Here is a 15,790-nt window from a genome sequence, read left to right as displayed (position 1 = left end):
AGCTCTTATCAAAGTTTGAATGTTTCAGTAGTAGAGCGCTATACTGATATCTATAATTTCCCAGGTACAACAACGTAACCTTGGCGTCTCGGGTCGCATTTTTGCCATAGAATCTGTACGTGCGCGGTCCAGCAAAACTGGCACCATCTTGAAGCTGAAAGTCAACTTCTTGCCTGAGATTATCACGCTGTACAAGGAAGTGCGCAACTTGAAAAATTTGGGATTCAGGTAAGTTTAATTCCAAAACTTTTCTGATGGGTAGTCGCCAACTCTCTTAAGTAACCTTTCATACATCTTTTAACGTTAAAAAGAGTTATAATAATAGTATTTTTTGAAAAAGCATATTACTTTCTTTTATACCCATATACCCTCATATACCTACTAACAATTATAGATCAAGATCAGTTGATCAGACGCCACTATATCAGCCAGTTTAAATATGTAGTCTCTTATAAATTATATTAACTTACAATGTAATAATTAAGACAATTATAAAGATAATAAAAAAATACAAATACAAATAATTTTATTTCGCTTAAAATATGGTACAAAAGATGGAAAATAGTATAGAGATCACATTTCACCAGGTTTATACATATAATAACGTAAGCCTATTTTATATAAAAAAACTTGGATATTGTAGAAGTTTCCTATAACACATAGGGTTGCCATAAACTAATACGGGATATCTCTAATTTCTAGCTTGGGGCGCATCCCCGGGGTGGGACTTTTAGGGGGACGCCGAATTTCATAATGTAAACTAGCCTTATTACTGTGCAAATAAAACTAGGTGTATATTGTTAAACGGGACAAATAAAGGTCCTAGCTCGATAGCAGCGATAATACTGGTCACCGGACTGGTTGCCGAAACAGAAGAGGTTTTTTTCCAGCGATAAAGCTCAACATTTTCAACTTTATCGCTATATGTCACGTGACCAGATTTGACAATGGAAACGAGCGTCGAACGATTTCGTGTGGCCGCGGCCTAAAATTACGGGACATGTTACTTAAATATGGTTAAAGTCCCGTGTATGTATGGGATGTATGGCAACCCTAATAATACATTTGATGCTGTTTTGTTTCAGGGTGCCTTTAGCTATCGTCAATAAGGCTCACCAGGCTAACCAACTTTATCCATTTGCGATATCCCTCATTGAAAGTGTGCGCACTTACGAGCGTACTTTGGAGAAGGTAAGTCAACAAAACCACGATAAAGTAACAATCCGAAACATAACACAAGAGTTTAGCACAGCTAGATAGATATTGACACAAATGATTGGCACAGGATAAATCACCGTTTTAATTATTTACATGAAGTCCATCTATTACTTATATTAAACATATTAGGCTAGCATCAATAACCATTTGAGACATATCGAACTTATTGTGTGACGACACTAACACGAATGCGTTTTTTACTTATGCAGCTAAATAATAGGAATCATACAAAGGTAGTTGTCTATTCTGGAGCCGAAATAGTTGCATGGATGCTATCAATCGCTGTTACTTTAGATCCATAATTATATTTATTTTTGCTTGCTTTTTTGCACAAATTGTATCACTAGTTAGGTCTCACGATACGCTGTTGTTGTACATACTTCTATGTAGCATGATAGTAGATATCTTAAAAAATATATTTGGAAAATACCATCCAATTCAAGAACTCGTACCATTTTTGTTAATACTTATAAGATTTGGTAAAATCCCCATGCCCTTGCTGTTCCGTTCCCTGTAGAAACCGAATGAATTATAAAAATTATAATACAATTAAAATTATTATAATTGCAAGTGCCGACAGCATGAACAATATTAGTGACAAAATGCTACTGAATAGTCCCCCTGCCATAATTCTGAACGGAGGAGTTCTAAAGTTGTATTGTCTAATGAGTCTTTTGACAGGTGACGGATGATATCGCTAGATGACGTTAGCACCGTGAAGTTTTAACGTTACAGTCTTTCTTAAGATTGTCTCATTCATTAGCTATAAACCTAGCCCAAACGTGACTCAAATGGCGAACGTACCAACAGCCAAATAAGTGGTTATCAATTTTTAAACAAGTTCCTATCAAATGAATATGTCGCTACAGTCGAACTTTCAAGTTGACATACACGTCTATTGGCATTATTGTTTTGTGACATGCAAACGATTATCAACTTTAGGGTGGTAGACCACATATTTGGCTGATGGTACCTCACGATATTAGCGCCAACTAATCTGTCACAAAAACCCTTATTGCTCGCGATTGCTTTCTAGTCTCATCTTAATTAAGCCGAGTTTAGACTTTCAAGAAAAATCGTGCAATCGTTACATTGCGGCGCTCGATTGACCACTCCAAAAACGTTGGCTTTACGGCCTCGCAATATAATGCAACTTGCACGGATTTTTCTTGCAAGTCTAAACTCGGCTTTATACCGTTCGTCAGAAATAAGTGGTGAAAGCGATTGTGAATTTGTCTACAATCTAAGCCATAATTGAGCAATTTTTTGCTGTGCCTTTTTTAATAATGAATACGTATTTTATTTAAAGTAAAGATTGATGTCACAGATATCACAAAAAAGAGTCAGCTAGGTGCGCAACATAAATTTTAAAGGCTCAGCTCTGTCCACAAGTGCAACCGTCGACATTCACTGGTATTCATATATCGTCCTGTATTGTGCACGATCCAACTCCTTTTTTTATACCTTGAGATGTAAAGAAACTTTTAATTTCGTAATTAAACTAAAATAAAAGCTCATATCGCGAAATGTTTATTCTTGCTAAGTAAACTTAGCTTGAATATTCAGTTTAGTTGACATATTGATTTGAAGTCTTTGCATAGCGCTTTTTTCTTTCCATAGAGAAGCCATGCAACTCGCGTGCGTATTGCGTTTGTATCGATACAAACGCACTTCGACGGCGCGTTTCAAAAACGCAGTGTGCAAAGACCCTAATATACGAGCTTTTATCAAAGTAGTTTCGATTTAAGTATTACGTTCTAGTTTTGTTGCTGAGTAATGAAATGACGTAACAAAAACAAAAGAAGAAACCCAAGCTTGTGCAAAAATATTATATCGCATATCTTTTTTTCTATTTGTTCCGAGAATATCGTACTGCTAGGTAAAGGCTTACTCCCATCTTTAATCCTCACGTCTCTAGCCCGCAAATAATTAAATGTATGTTTTACAGATACGGGACAAGGCGTCAATAATCCCGCTTGTGGCCGGGCTGCGTCGCGACGTACTGAACCAAGTGTCAGAGGGGATGGCGCTCGTGTGGGAGTCTTACAAGCTCGACCCGTACGTGCAGAAGTTGAGCGAAGTTGTGCTGCTGTTCCAAGAAAAGGTTTGTGTGAATTAGTAGAACAGTTTTTAACGCGCTGTTATTAGATTAACTTGTCGGTATGAAATTAAAAGGTAGTCAAATGTTGGAAGTGTGTTTTAACTCACTAGCTGTGGTCAGGGTGATCTGTAATTTGGCAGTGAAATAAAACAGTACTCTTCGTTAGCAGATCATGTAGCATATCATGTCAAATCACGTTTACTTATTTTAACTTTAAATTAACAGCCTAGTTACATTTTTAGAAAGTCGGTAGAAAACATATCGCTTAACTTTCCCCGTTAGCACAAATAATCACGCCTTATTGTATTAACATGTGCGTCTCTTTTCAATTAGCCAATTAAAAGAGATGAACTAGTTAATCGCAAAATGACAATTTATGCTCTCAATCCTTTATTACTTCATTGATCGTGATGTTATTAAACGTTGTATAATTGCCCTAGGTGGAAGATCTATTAGCAGTAGAGGAGCAGATCTCCGTGGACGCCCGTTCACTGGAAACTTGCCCGTACTCCGCGCCGAGCCTCGCAGAGATCCTCGGTCGTCTGCAGCGAGCCATCGACGACTTGTCGCTGCGACAGTACAGCAACTTGCATCTGTGGGTGCAGCGTCTCGATGAAGAGGTAACGATAACGAAGAAAAATCTTAATCCCGCCTTACATGGTCTAATTTTGTATCCGATATTTTTTTTAACCGAACTTTTTACCATACCTTGGTTCGGTCGTTGATTCTTTAGGATCGATAAAAAGCGGGAGATCTTTTGCTCACATTTAGTCCGCATTAATTCTATCAGCACTAAAAGAAGTGCTTATTCTTGCCTGTATTCGATTTCAGGTGAAAAACAGTGTAGCACGTCTCTAGTATCATTCCATTTTTGCTTGTTATTATAATTACTCGTTTATTTCAGGTGGAGAAAAGCCTAGCAGCGCGTCTGCAAGCCGGCGTCGAGGCATGGACGGCGGCTCTGCTCGGCAAGAGCAACGAACTTGATCTCTCCATGGACACGTACTCGCCCGCTGAACCCACGCATAAGCCCGGCGGCGAGCCGCAGGTAACCGCCTCAGATTGAAAAGTACCGTCGAATGCTAGTATTAGAGGAGGATTAGGAGGAGTAGGAGAGGAGGATTGAAAAGTACCATCGAATACTAGTTTCATCCAAAACCATCCATATTTTTTACAAGCCTTTATTTTGGGTTAGGGTCAAATTATAAGTGTCGGATTGACTTGAAACTTGGTATACGTACGTAGATAGAGCGACAAAGCAAATACATCAAACAAAATAAAAAATCGGCAAAAATATGTGAAAAATATTTTTTTTACCAAAAATATATTTTTTTTTTAAAGTACTGAGACTATTTAAAGTAATGAAGTTTTAATTCGCCCCTAAAGATTTTAATAATTATTAACATTTTTAATTATTACATTTAATTTTTACGACACATTTAAAAAAAATGTAGTAACGCGGTATTGGTGTGTACAGATCGCGCGCGTTGTGCACGAAGTGCGCATCACGAACCAGCAGATGTACCTGTTTCCGTCGCTGGAAGAGGCGCGCTTCCAGCTCATGCGGCAGATGTTCGCGTGGCAAGCCGTCGTCACCAGCCAGCATCGGCTGCAGAGCACCAGGTACCATTACCTTTAGCGAAAAAGAATTGTTTCAGGTCTCGATGGTCTTTCGTTCATAAACTAAGTACACAACTACACATAAGTACGGCTTATGCGACATTTTTTTATAATATCTCATCTTCATATCTTTCCTTTTCCTTCATTATTATTATTATGCTTCTTTAGCTAAGACAACGAAGAAGCGTTATAATGAGATGCATATTAATTTCAGATACCAAGTGGGGGTGGCGCGCGCTCAAACTGCCACCTACAGGAACTTGCTAACCAAGCTGCCGGGAGGCTCCGCCCCCCTGGAAAACGCTTACGACGCCATTGAACAAAAGACGTCGCAAGTTCGGGAATACGTGGACGAATGGCTGCGGTGAGAATCTTAACTATTAACTCGGAATAAAGACTAATTTAAATTTGAAATATGATTGCTAAATATATTTATTTTTTAGTTATCAAGCTCTGTGGGATCTTCAGCCGGAAACGCTGTACGGTCGCCTCGGAGAAGATATCACTTTGTGGATCAAGTGTCTAAATGATATCAAGTAAGTAATAAAAATAAGTTTTTCATTCCTCATGCTCGTAAACTTCCTATTTATGCTGGATCTAGGCGACATAAAATGTCATTTTATGCTCTAGTGCATAAAGTAAAATCTTCGTCTAAGACCAAGCCAATCAGGTGTCAACAGTAACAAACAAAAAAAATGCAGCATTAACAGTACTACAACCGTAGTTAACGCGACATTTGAAAGCGTGTATAATGCTTACGCACATTTTAATTGAATTTAACCCAGCCGCATGACAATTTAGACACCTGAATATGGTCTAAAACTACTGAATGTTCCATAGAAAATCCCGCACAACATTCGACACGTCAGACACCCGTCGCGAATACGGCCCCGTGGTGATAGACTTCGCGCGCGTCCAGAGCAAGGTCGCTCTAAAGTATGACGCCTGGCACAAGGAAGTGCTCGGCAAGTTCGGCGCACTGCTCGGCGGGGAGATGGTACACTTCCACGGACAGCTGGCCAAGTCGCGCTCGCAGCTTGAACAGCAGACCATTGGTGAGTGAACGTTATGGCCCCGGTATACAATGATCCACTACAGGACATCACCACTGTGCAAAGGACATTGATTGTCCCCGATTTCTCATTTACACAACAACACAATTATTACTAGTTAGTAAGGGATCGTGGCGCACAACGGTGATGTTGTCAGTTTTTTTTTAACGTAATTAATTCAATCACGATATCCCTCTTCCAGAAATCATGTTCCATATTGGAAACTAATGCAATATTTCATGTTTACAGAGGCTGCTTCGACCAGTGATGCTGTGTCTTTGATCACATATGTGCAGCAACTCAAGCGAGAAGTGCTGGCGTGGGAGAAACAAGTCGATGTCTACAGAGAAGCGCAGCGCATCTTAGAACGACAGAGGTAAAATTAATAACTGTTTAGTTGACGTGTAAAAATCTAACAAATGATCATATTATAACATTATGACTAGGAAATAATATACTGAATTGTTCTCATTTATATTTTAATACATTTTAGATTCCAATTCCCGCCGCAATGGTTGCATGTGGACAATATCGAAGGGGAATGGAGCGCTTTCAACGAGATCATGCGCAGAAAGGACTCTTCTATTCAGACCCAAGTAAGGATCTCAATGTTTGCTTACATTAATTTGCGTGCTAGTTTTTAGCTCACAGAACAAAACAAAACCTTTTTGCATAAAATTTTATTTGAATACAAACTGAACAGTTTTTTTTTATTTGCTCCGAATAGGTGGCGTCGCTTCAACAAAAGATCGTAGCTGAAGACAAAGCTGTCGAGACTCGCACTCTAGAATTCCTCACCGAATGGGAACGCAGCAAGCCGACCGACGGCTCCACTAGACCCGAAGACGCGTTGGCTCGGCTCCAAGCAATGGAGGCCAGATACACCAAGCTTAAAGACGAAAGGGACAATGTCGCTAAGGCCAAGGAGGCTCTGGAGTTGCATGATACTGGTGAGAAAAAATATTTATGTCTACTATTCTTTACTCTAGCTAGGTTAATATTTACTTTGACCAGTCAGGCGTTGAATTTGGTATTGTAGTATAATTTATATTTATTGATGCTAAAAAACTTCACCATTCTATACTCACGGTTGTATTCTCACTTACTAACCGAAATACTTATTACTAATTGCCAATAAATTGTAACAGGGAGCTCAGTGAACAACGAGCGTATGACGGTGGCGCTCGAGGAGCTGCAAGACTTGCGCGGCGTGTGGTCTTCGCTCAGCAAGATCTGGACACAGATCGATGACATCAGGGAGAAGCCTTGGCTGTCCGTGCAGCCTAGGAAACTAAGGTCAGTAACAGTGTGGATTAAAACCAGATAGAGAGGGGCCCCATTGGTGCGTTGCGTTTTACATATATTTTTTTATATACCACATTGATGCGTTGCGGTTGCGAGGACGCGACACAACGCAACGCACCAGTGGTGCTCCTCTCATAGTTGCAACTAAGTTGATAGTAGTTGTTGTAAGGTTGATTATTTATTTTTATAGACAACAACTGGAAGCGATGCTCAACGAACTGAAAGAGCTGCCCGCTCGGCTCCGCATGTATGACAGCTACGAATACGTTCGCAAACTGCTGCAATCTTACACGAAGGTATTTATTATCTAGCTATTTAGTGTACACTGTTTCACTTAACCGTTAAACCTTTTTGTTAAATGAATATGAATGAATCTGGCATCGTACTTTGTTTCTTCTTTGCAAATAAAACCTATTCCAATAATTTTAGGTGAACATGCTTATTGTGGAGCTAAAGTCGGACGCTTTAAAAGAGCGTCACTGGCGCCAGCTGTGCCGCGCGCTCAAAGTTGATTGGTCTCTGTCTGAGTTGACGCTGGGTCAAGTGTGGGACGCGGACTTACTGCACAACGAACATACCGTCAAGGACGTCGTTTCTGTCGCTCAGGGAGAGATGGCGCTGGAGGAGTTCTTGAAACAGGTATGGCTATTAACACAGTGGTGACCGTAGCTAATTCACTAGGTTTTACAAATTGTGGATGACCAAAAACCGATATTTATTTTAATGGGATCTGCATAAGCGGAATGCTGTAAAATTTTTTCGAGTCACAGTCTGCGTCATCACTCGCTGCTTATGTCGTTTTCTGTGTCTTTCGTTCTCTTAGAATTCTTGGAAGTTAACCCCCTTTTCTTAAACGCCTATAAATAATCTTGACATAATATTCGTTTTTCTTTATCTCGTACGTTGCTAGACAGATACAATAAGGATGTAGCTAAAACAGGCATCTATTCCATAAATATGACAGGTGGACTAAGACAGTTGGAAACACATTGTTGACTTGAGACATGGAGCCATTTCATTGCCAATTTGAAGCTCCGAAAGTAGTTTAACCGAAGTACTCGTATCACTTGTCACGTTTATGAAACATGGGCTCGGTAAAGTATCTTCGGGTCCAGTTAGGAAGAAGTGGTCGCGAGTGGTGACTACCCCTAGTGACTAGCTCATGTTCGCCACCGTTAATCGTCGCATTCCAGTCTAGTCACCCCTCCCTTGTGCAGAGTTAATACAGCCCATATGACTCCAGTATTTACTGTCCAGGTTCGCGAGTCGTGGCAGAGCTACGAGTTGGATCTGATCAACTACCAGAACAAGTGCAAGATCATCCGCGGTTGGGACGACCTGTTCAACAAGGTCAAGGAACACATCAACAGTGTCGCTGCTATGAAGTTGTCGCCTTACTACAAGGTATGAGATCACAAGACCCACCAATCACGGGAAAGCCAAAGTTGGTATCATATTTAAATTTGTATCAAATAACCTGATATTTAATCACTATGAAGCAAAATCATGAATCGCTGTAATAAACATTTTTTTCTCGGTCCTTATATTTGGATCTACATAATTTCCATTACAGCCTTTAAATTGAACTTTAAATTTATTTATGAGGTTTTTATTTAAAACGTAAACTCTGTTGGTTGAGTGAAACATAAACCGTAATATTTTTGTATTTGTGGTGATAGTGCAATGAAATTATGGAATTAGCTTCCGTCAGCAGTGTTTCCGGATAACTATGTAATACGGTATTTGACTATTTTGTATGTGTTTTATAAATTAAAACTACACAATGCCTGTTATCGAATAGAAAAACAATTTTAAGCTACCTTTACAAATAACAAAGTTATAAAGGTTTGAAATTCAAGATTAGACAGAGAAAGACATACTGGCATGTGACGTCACACACCAGTACCGCCATACTTGCTGCATAGAGAAAAGCGTTTGAGAAAGAGACAGGTATATAGATTTTTCAAAAAATCACTATAAATCCAATTTTCAACCTATTTAAATTTTCTCTTCGCTAAACACTATCTGTATATCTATATTTTCATAATAATATTAAGATATGGCAAAAGCAGGAGTTGGCAAATACCGTATTGACAATAAAAAAATTGCTTTGTAAGGTATTCGAAGAGGAAGCCCTGACCTGGGAAGAGAAGCTGAACCGTATCAACGCTCTGTTCGACGTCTGGATCGACGTGCAGCGGCGCTGGGTCTATCTGGAAGGCATCTTCAGCGGCTCCGCTGACATCAAGACATTGCTGCCAGTCGAGACGAGCCGCTTCCAGAGCATCAGGTCATTTTATTATACCTCCAAATAGACCATCGTTTTTTTTACGCCTTATGTAGCATGGATTGGGAACCAATTGCCAGCTATGGCGCGCGACAAAATATTTCTGTAACGCCAATAATATACAATTCTATGATCATCATCATGTCGTCCACTGCTGGACATTAATTTATGTAATAATAGAATTTATTACTATACCTTGACAAGCTCGAGAGTCACATACGAACTAGTTGAGGTATAATTACTGATCAATAGATACGTGTAAACTTTAAAATATAATTTTATATATTTTTTAATTTATATTTCCTAATAACATAATGACGAGTAATGAGTGTTTTTATGAACAGTTCCGAGTTCCTGGGTCTCATGAAGAAGGTCAGCAAGTCGCCGATGGTTATGGACGTGTTGAACATTCCCGGCGTGCAGCGCTCTCTGGAGCGCCTCGCCGATCTGTTGGGCAAAATACAGAAGGCTCTCGGCGAATATCTCGAGAGGGAGAGAAGCAGCTTCCCCAGGTACATACTTTTTTTTTAGCCTCAGCTACACAGTTGTGATCACGTGACAAGTGACAAATACTAGTTTGAATTTGATACAGAATGGCTAGCGCGTGCGATATTCTCTAGCTGGTCACATTGTGCGTCCTTTTCCTGCTAGATTCGTCATAAATGGACACATTTAGCGGCAAAGAAAGAAAAAACGTGCCTGCTAGTATTTACGTACTTTTGCCAATTATTACACTCACCGATTGTTTTAATCAATACTGTCATTCGTACAACAAATTTGACGTAACTAAAACTTGAGAGATGAATTCATAATTATAGATTCTACTTCGTGGGTGACGAGGATCTGCTCGAGATTATTGGCAACAGCAAAAACATCGCTCGCCTACAAAAGCATTTCAAGAAGATGTTCGCCGGTGTCGCCGCCATTATTCTGAACGAGGACAACACAATTATTAACGGCATTGCGTCGCGTGAAGGAGAAGAGGTAAACACCTTCTCCACTCACAAAGATAAATGCGACTAGTTAAATTTTCATTTTAGTGTGACTTACTTCCGCGTTGTTCGAACACATGTTCTGTTTTAGGTTTACTTCTTATCGCCAGTATCTACCGTAGAGAACCCAAAGATCAACTCCTGGCTTTCTATGGTAGAGCGTGAAATGCGCGTGACTCTGGCGTGCAGGCTCAAAGACGCCGTTGGTGACGTCAAACAGTTCAAAGATGGAAACGTCGACCCTCACAAGTTCATCGAATGGTGCGATAAATATCAGGTATCTGCTTACGACTTGTTATTGATGCGGCTTATTTTAATCCTTCATCATAAAAAAATAAAATAATACATTCGCTGTCGATCTACCTTGCTTCGGCTTTTGGAAGACTGTAGCTCTATTTCTCCCATCCAGACATCCAAAAATCCGTTCCCAGTATGAATTATCACGTTTACATTTAGATTTACAAATTCGTAAAGATTATCAAGAACTTTTGATTTCTAGGCCCAAATCGTAGTGCTAGCCGCTCAGATCCTCTGGTCGGAAGATGTGGATGCCGCTTTAACCAACGGCGGCGGCGACGGATTAAAGAAAGTTCTGTCGCACGTCGAGAACATGCTTAATATACTAGCAGACTCTGTGCTGCAGGAACAACCACCATTGAGGAGAAGGAAACTGGAGCACTTGGTAAGATCAACAACTGCTAGGGCACATTTTTTTGTTACTGATTGACAAGTATGGAAATTAAGGTTAAACTACTTTAGAAGTATATCAAATACCTCATACAAACACTGCTTACAGATCAATGAGTTCGTTCACAAACGCACAGTGACTCGCCGACTGATCGCTTCTGACGTGAACAGTGCTCGCTCGTTCGAGTGGCTCTGTGAAATGCGTTTCTACTTCGACCCGAGAAACAACGACGTAAGTACAATACAAATCTATAAGCAATTTATAACGGAGACTATACTTTTAAAAATTGACATTCCCAAAGTGTACCAGATGCTCCTTTCAACTGTTTTAAGTAAAAATACAAGTAGTTTTTTTTTCTCATAGGTCCTGCAACAGCTTACGATCCATATGGCAAACGCGAAGTTCCTTTACGGCTTTGAATACTTGGGAGTGCAAGATCGTCTAGTACAGACTCCACTTACGGACCGCTGCTACCTCACTATGACCCAAGCGCTGGAGGCTAGACTCGGTGGTTCACCGTTCGGTAAGCATTCGCAGCTAACTTTCTTATATTCATGTGTAATTATTCGAATTATTCTGCGATCACGCAAAGCGCAAAGGTGACGCATCCCGTATAAAAACGGAAGATATATTAACAAAAGTGTGCATTCTACGATGCAGCAACTAAATTCGAACTAAAACAGAGTAGATGGCGTGTAACTGTTCGTCCAATGCTACTTTTAGTTTGGTTATTAATTGCACATAAATTCTCAGGTCCGGCCGGAACGGGTAAGACCGAGTCGGTAAAAGCCCTCGGCAACCAACTCGGGCGCTTCGTGCTCGTCTTTAACTGCGACGAAACGTTCGACTTTCAAGCTATGGGTCGTATCTTCGTCGGTCTTTGCCAGGTAAACTTCAATCCAAGAATCGTGTCGTAATATTCAGATTACATTATTCAATTGTTTTATCAAATGAACTACATAATACCAAGGTATGGCCTAACAGTCACATGTGTTCCCCAATACCCAACAACAGTTTTTTTCATTGAGAGTTGTTTTAGGTGGGTGCATGGGGTTGCTTTGACGAGTTCAATCGTCTAGAGGAGAGAATGTTGTCAGCCGTATCGCAACAAGTTCAGACAATTCAAGAAGCACTCAAGAGCCATCAAGAGGGAGATAACACCGGTAAATAGCAATACAATATCATGATTGAAGATACGTCTACTGCAAGGATACGTAAAACGACAAATAATATAACCGTCCTTTTCCAGCCAAGTCCATAACCGTGGAGCTAGTAGGCAAGCAAGTCCGCGTGAGCCAAGACATGGCGATATTCATCACGATGAACCCGGGCTACGCTGGCCGGTCCAATCTGCCCGACAACTTGAAGAAGCTCTTCCGAAGCTTGGCCATGACCACCCCGGACAGGCAGCTCATTGCCGAAGTCATGTTGTTCAGCCAAGGCTTCAGGACTGCTGAAAAACTGGCTTGCAAGATCGTACCATTCTTTAAGTAAGTAATTTACCTATTTGTAACAGCTATTATCGTCATGACTCCTCCCTCGATCCTCCCTCAGTCCTTCGATGAAATTGCCAGAATATTCAATTTTTGTTTGCGGATTCTTTGAGATTTGAGAGATATCTTTATGTATGTATTTTTTAAATACTAAATTGTGATATGTTTACAGGCTCTGTGACGAACAGCTGTCGAATCAGTCTCACTACGATTTCGGCCTGCGAGCTTTGAAATCCGTGCTCGTTTCAGCTGGTAACGTCAAGCGTGATCGAATTCAGAAGATCAAGGTAATTCTTTTACATTACCAAAATTACATATTTTCTTCTACACTGTTTGTTTTATGCTTCAAATATGCCTTTATTTAGGAAAATCTGATTGAACGCGGTACGGAAGTGCCTGACGAAGCATCGATTGCCGAGTCTCTTCCGGAGCAAGACATCCTAATTCAATCTGTTTGCGAGACGATGGTGCCCAAGCTGGTCGCCGAGGACATCCCGCTTCTGTTTTCTCTGCTCAACGACGTGTTCCCAAATGTTGGATACACTAGGGCTGAGATGACTGGTGAGGAATTCTTACGTATTCATGATGACTAAATGAACTCTCTTATAGATTTTGTTTTAACCCTTAAATATCATAACTATGTTACATCCATTTGAAAATGGAAGTAATGGTTACTCAACCATTAGTGTTTTTTTTTTCATGTTTTTTATCGTGTAATAAATTGCAATCTGAATGATTTTATTATTTTTAGAAATTAATAAAACATTCTGCCAAGTTTCATGAGGCGATTCTTAGTATAAGAATGTTGTTTCCAAAATTGCTGTTAGTAAAACAAAAAGCTACTTAATTACATACTATACTAAAAATTTGATTTTAAATTAGAGATTAATATTGTACTCGTATTGTAATATAAATAATGATATCATCGTAAACTTTGTAAGGGACAAGAGCACGGTCTTGAAAAACCAGACTCGATATCCGGTTGAAAGACCATAATGACAAACCATTTAATTAATATTGACTGATTGTTGCCAGGTCTGAAGAATGAGATTCGTACAGTCTGTGCCGAAGAATTCTTAGTTTGCGGCGAGGGCGACGAACAAGGTTCAACCTGGATGGATAAGGTATACATATTAACATTTAACTAATCAATTAACTGCAACCAGTTTGATTGTGGTGGCTAGTAAACTGGTGAAAGATTTATATCGAGTAATAATGATAATAACCGCTCCCAAAACGTTTGTTTCAATCGGTCACTGATCTCATACCACTAGAATTGTCATTCGCACAGTTTGAGATATGAATGTGATTCATCTTGTTTGCACTCCGATTCAGATATTTATTTAGATGTTTACCATAACAGCTGGTGATGGTGCATTATGATTATGACGTTTTAACTTTATAAATGACCATTATTAACATTATCCATTAATGCAATTTTGACTCCATAAGTCCCATAACATAACAATTGAAATAACATTTGCTTTATCATGAATATTTTATTATTTATATGAAGATTGCGTTTCCTAATGAACATAAAAAAATAAAAAAATATGAATTTATTTTGCATTTTAGTTGTTTCTTTTTGTAATAATGAACTAACGGTTATCCAGTCTTCCGTCTTCAGCTTATGAGCTATAGTTTTATTCTGAGAACCTCCTTTTTGCATCAGAAGCCGAACCTTAAAAACTTAAATGCTTTTACTACGACTAGCTACAATTCCGTAAACTCGGATCCATCTAACATTAGAAAGCGCAATCCATGCCGTGTATCAATCATACATACGGTAGAACGTGAGTGTGAATGCATATGCGTTTCCATGCTAACCGCTAACGGCACGTAGAGGCGACAGCAGCCTTCGCGAGAGCATCACAGCACGTGGATCGAAAAGGTTAGTCCGGTGCTGGTGTGTGTGTGTTGGACTCTTCCATGTGTTTTCAGGTCTTGCCGGTGAATGATTTCTTTGTTTCTACTATCAAAATGAACTGATGTTGATGTCATTTAGATTACTTGTTAATGTGACTAACTTTAATAAAGGAGTCTATCAAATGATAATAATGTCGTGTTCGTAGCATAAGACTGTGTCTAAGCAGTTTCTGTTATACTTATTTTAGTTGTGTTCTGTATGTAAGAAATGTTGGCGCAAATAGTCTCCTTAACAAATTCTTCTTGAACTATTCTTCAATGACGTGATTGTCTGGGCAAATTATATTTTTTTTAATCGATAAAATAAGAAAACAAGATTTATACTTTTATATTTACGTTATTATTATGAAAAAAACAGAGCTTTCGAATTTAGTTTTTGTTAAATATACTCTCTAAATATAACATCACAGCACATACTTATTATCATTTTTCTCTTGTAAATACATAGCTAACTACATCACTATTAGATACCTTTACAATTAGCTGCCCTAACTTTATACATATTATACATTTAAGGAGAAAATAAAACATTTAAAACATGATCAGAGACCGCAGACAAGACGATTATAATTAACGTGTACGTTACATGCCATCTATAAAATCATATCCCCCTCTTACACACAAGCCTTACGCTAAAGAAATGCGATAGAATAGATTAGTTACACTGAGCAGACACCTTATTTCAGCAGACCAGATAAATTTACAATTTACTGCAAAATTAAATTTTTATTTGCTTTCAAAAAATAAATCAATAGGCAATTGAGAACAAATACGTGACGTCACAACTTTTTTTTGCCATACACAAATTTCATGAAAATTATGTGGATTTATTGGTGTTTTATTCCTCACTGCATCAGCTTTGTGGACGTCTTGTCTACGGCTCTGATTTACTTACTCGTAATTTAACACGTTGGCTGCTCACCGAACTTCACCTTAAGTGGTGCTCTCACGCTCCGTTCAAATTTAGTGATCCCACCGGTGATGCTCACAGCACCGCTCTATTACGAAGGTAAATAATATTAGGCCCCCAAAATAATCCCCAAAACAATACATTGAAAAATGAGTTAGGCAGCCAACGTGTTCAAGACAGGAATATGCTGACCTTAAT

General features: G+C 39.2%; 1 protein-coding gene across 5 annotated transcripts in view; it reads left to right on the top strand.

Annotated features, from left to right (window-relative positions):
- Positions 1-15,790, top strand: part of Dhc64C (dynein heavy chain, cytoplasmic) — a 55,579-nt gene that overhangs the window by 10,492 nt on the left and 29,297 nt on the right. For 2 of the 5 annotated variants that reach the window (XM_074103961.1, XM_074103962.1), the window contains exons 16-46: positions 65-228; positions 1,086-1,191; positions 1,428-1,451; positions 3,167-3,322; positions 3,760-3,939; positions 4,224-4,367; positions 4,797-4,942; positions 5,154-5,303; positions 5,383-5,475; positions 5,780-5,994; positions 6,241-6,367; positions 6,485-6,587; positions 6,719-6,941; positions 7,140-7,287; positions 7,487-7,592; positions 7,726-7,935; positions 8,554-8,700; positions 9,414-9,586; positions 9,928-10,095; positions 10,402-10,567; positions 10,667-10,852; positions 11,075-11,257; positions 11,372-11,494; positions 11,627-11,786; positions 12,017-12,150; positions 12,303-12,426; positions 12,513-12,753; positions 12,929-13,043; positions 13,122-13,317; positions 13,792-13,880; positions 14,600-14,647. In XM_074103961.1, the coding sequence (XP_073960062.1) occupies positions 65-228; positions 1,086-1,191; positions 1,428-1,451; positions 3,167-3,322; positions 3,760-3,939; positions 4,224-4,367; positions 4,797-4,942; positions 5,154-5,303; positions 5,383-5,475; positions 5,780-5,994; positions 6,241-6,367; positions 6,485-6,587; positions 6,719-6,941; positions 7,140-7,287; positions 7,487-7,592; positions 7,726-7,935; positions 8,554-8,700; positions 9,414-9,586; positions 9,928-10,095; positions 10,402-10,567; positions 10,667-10,852; positions 11,075-11,257; positions 11,372-11,494; positions 11,627-11,786; positions 12,017-12,150; positions 12,303-12,426; positions 12,513-12,753; positions 12,929-13,043; positions 13,122-13,317; positions 13,792-13,880; positions 14,600-14,647 (4,548 nt within the window). The remainder of the gene's footprint in view (positions 1-64; positions 229-1,085; positions 1,192-1,427; positions 1,452-3,166; positions 3,323-3,759; positions 3,940-4,223; positions 4,368-4,796; positions 4,943-5,153; positions 5,304-5,382; positions 5,476-5,779; positions 5,995-6,240; positions 6,368-6,484; positions 6,588-6,718; positions 6,942-7,139; positions 7,288-7,486; positions 7,593-7,725; positions 7,936-8,553; positions 8,701-9,413; positions 9,587-9,927; positions 10,096-10,401; positions 10,568-10,666; positions 10,853-11,074; positions 11,258-11,371; positions 11,495-11,626; positions 11,787-12,016; positions 12,151-12,302; positions 12,427-12,512; positions 12,754-12,928; positions 13,044-13,121; positions 13,318-13,791; positions 13,881-14,599; positions 14,648-15,790) is intronic. The other 3 variants (XM_074103963.1, XM_074103964.1, XM_074103965.1) reach the window with 3 other exon arrangements.

Source organism: Choristoneura fumiferana, chromosome 21 (assembly GCF_025370935.1).
Source record: "Choristoneura fumiferana chromosome 21, NRCan_CFum_1, whole genome shotgun sequence".
In the NCBI taxonomy this organism is placed as follows: Eukaryota; Metazoa; Arthropoda; class Insecta; order Lepidoptera; family Tortricidae; genus Choristoneura; species Choristoneura fumiferana.
The sequence above is the reverse complement of the archived record's forward strand: the minus strand, read 5'-3'. Positions and strand labels throughout refer to the sequence as shown.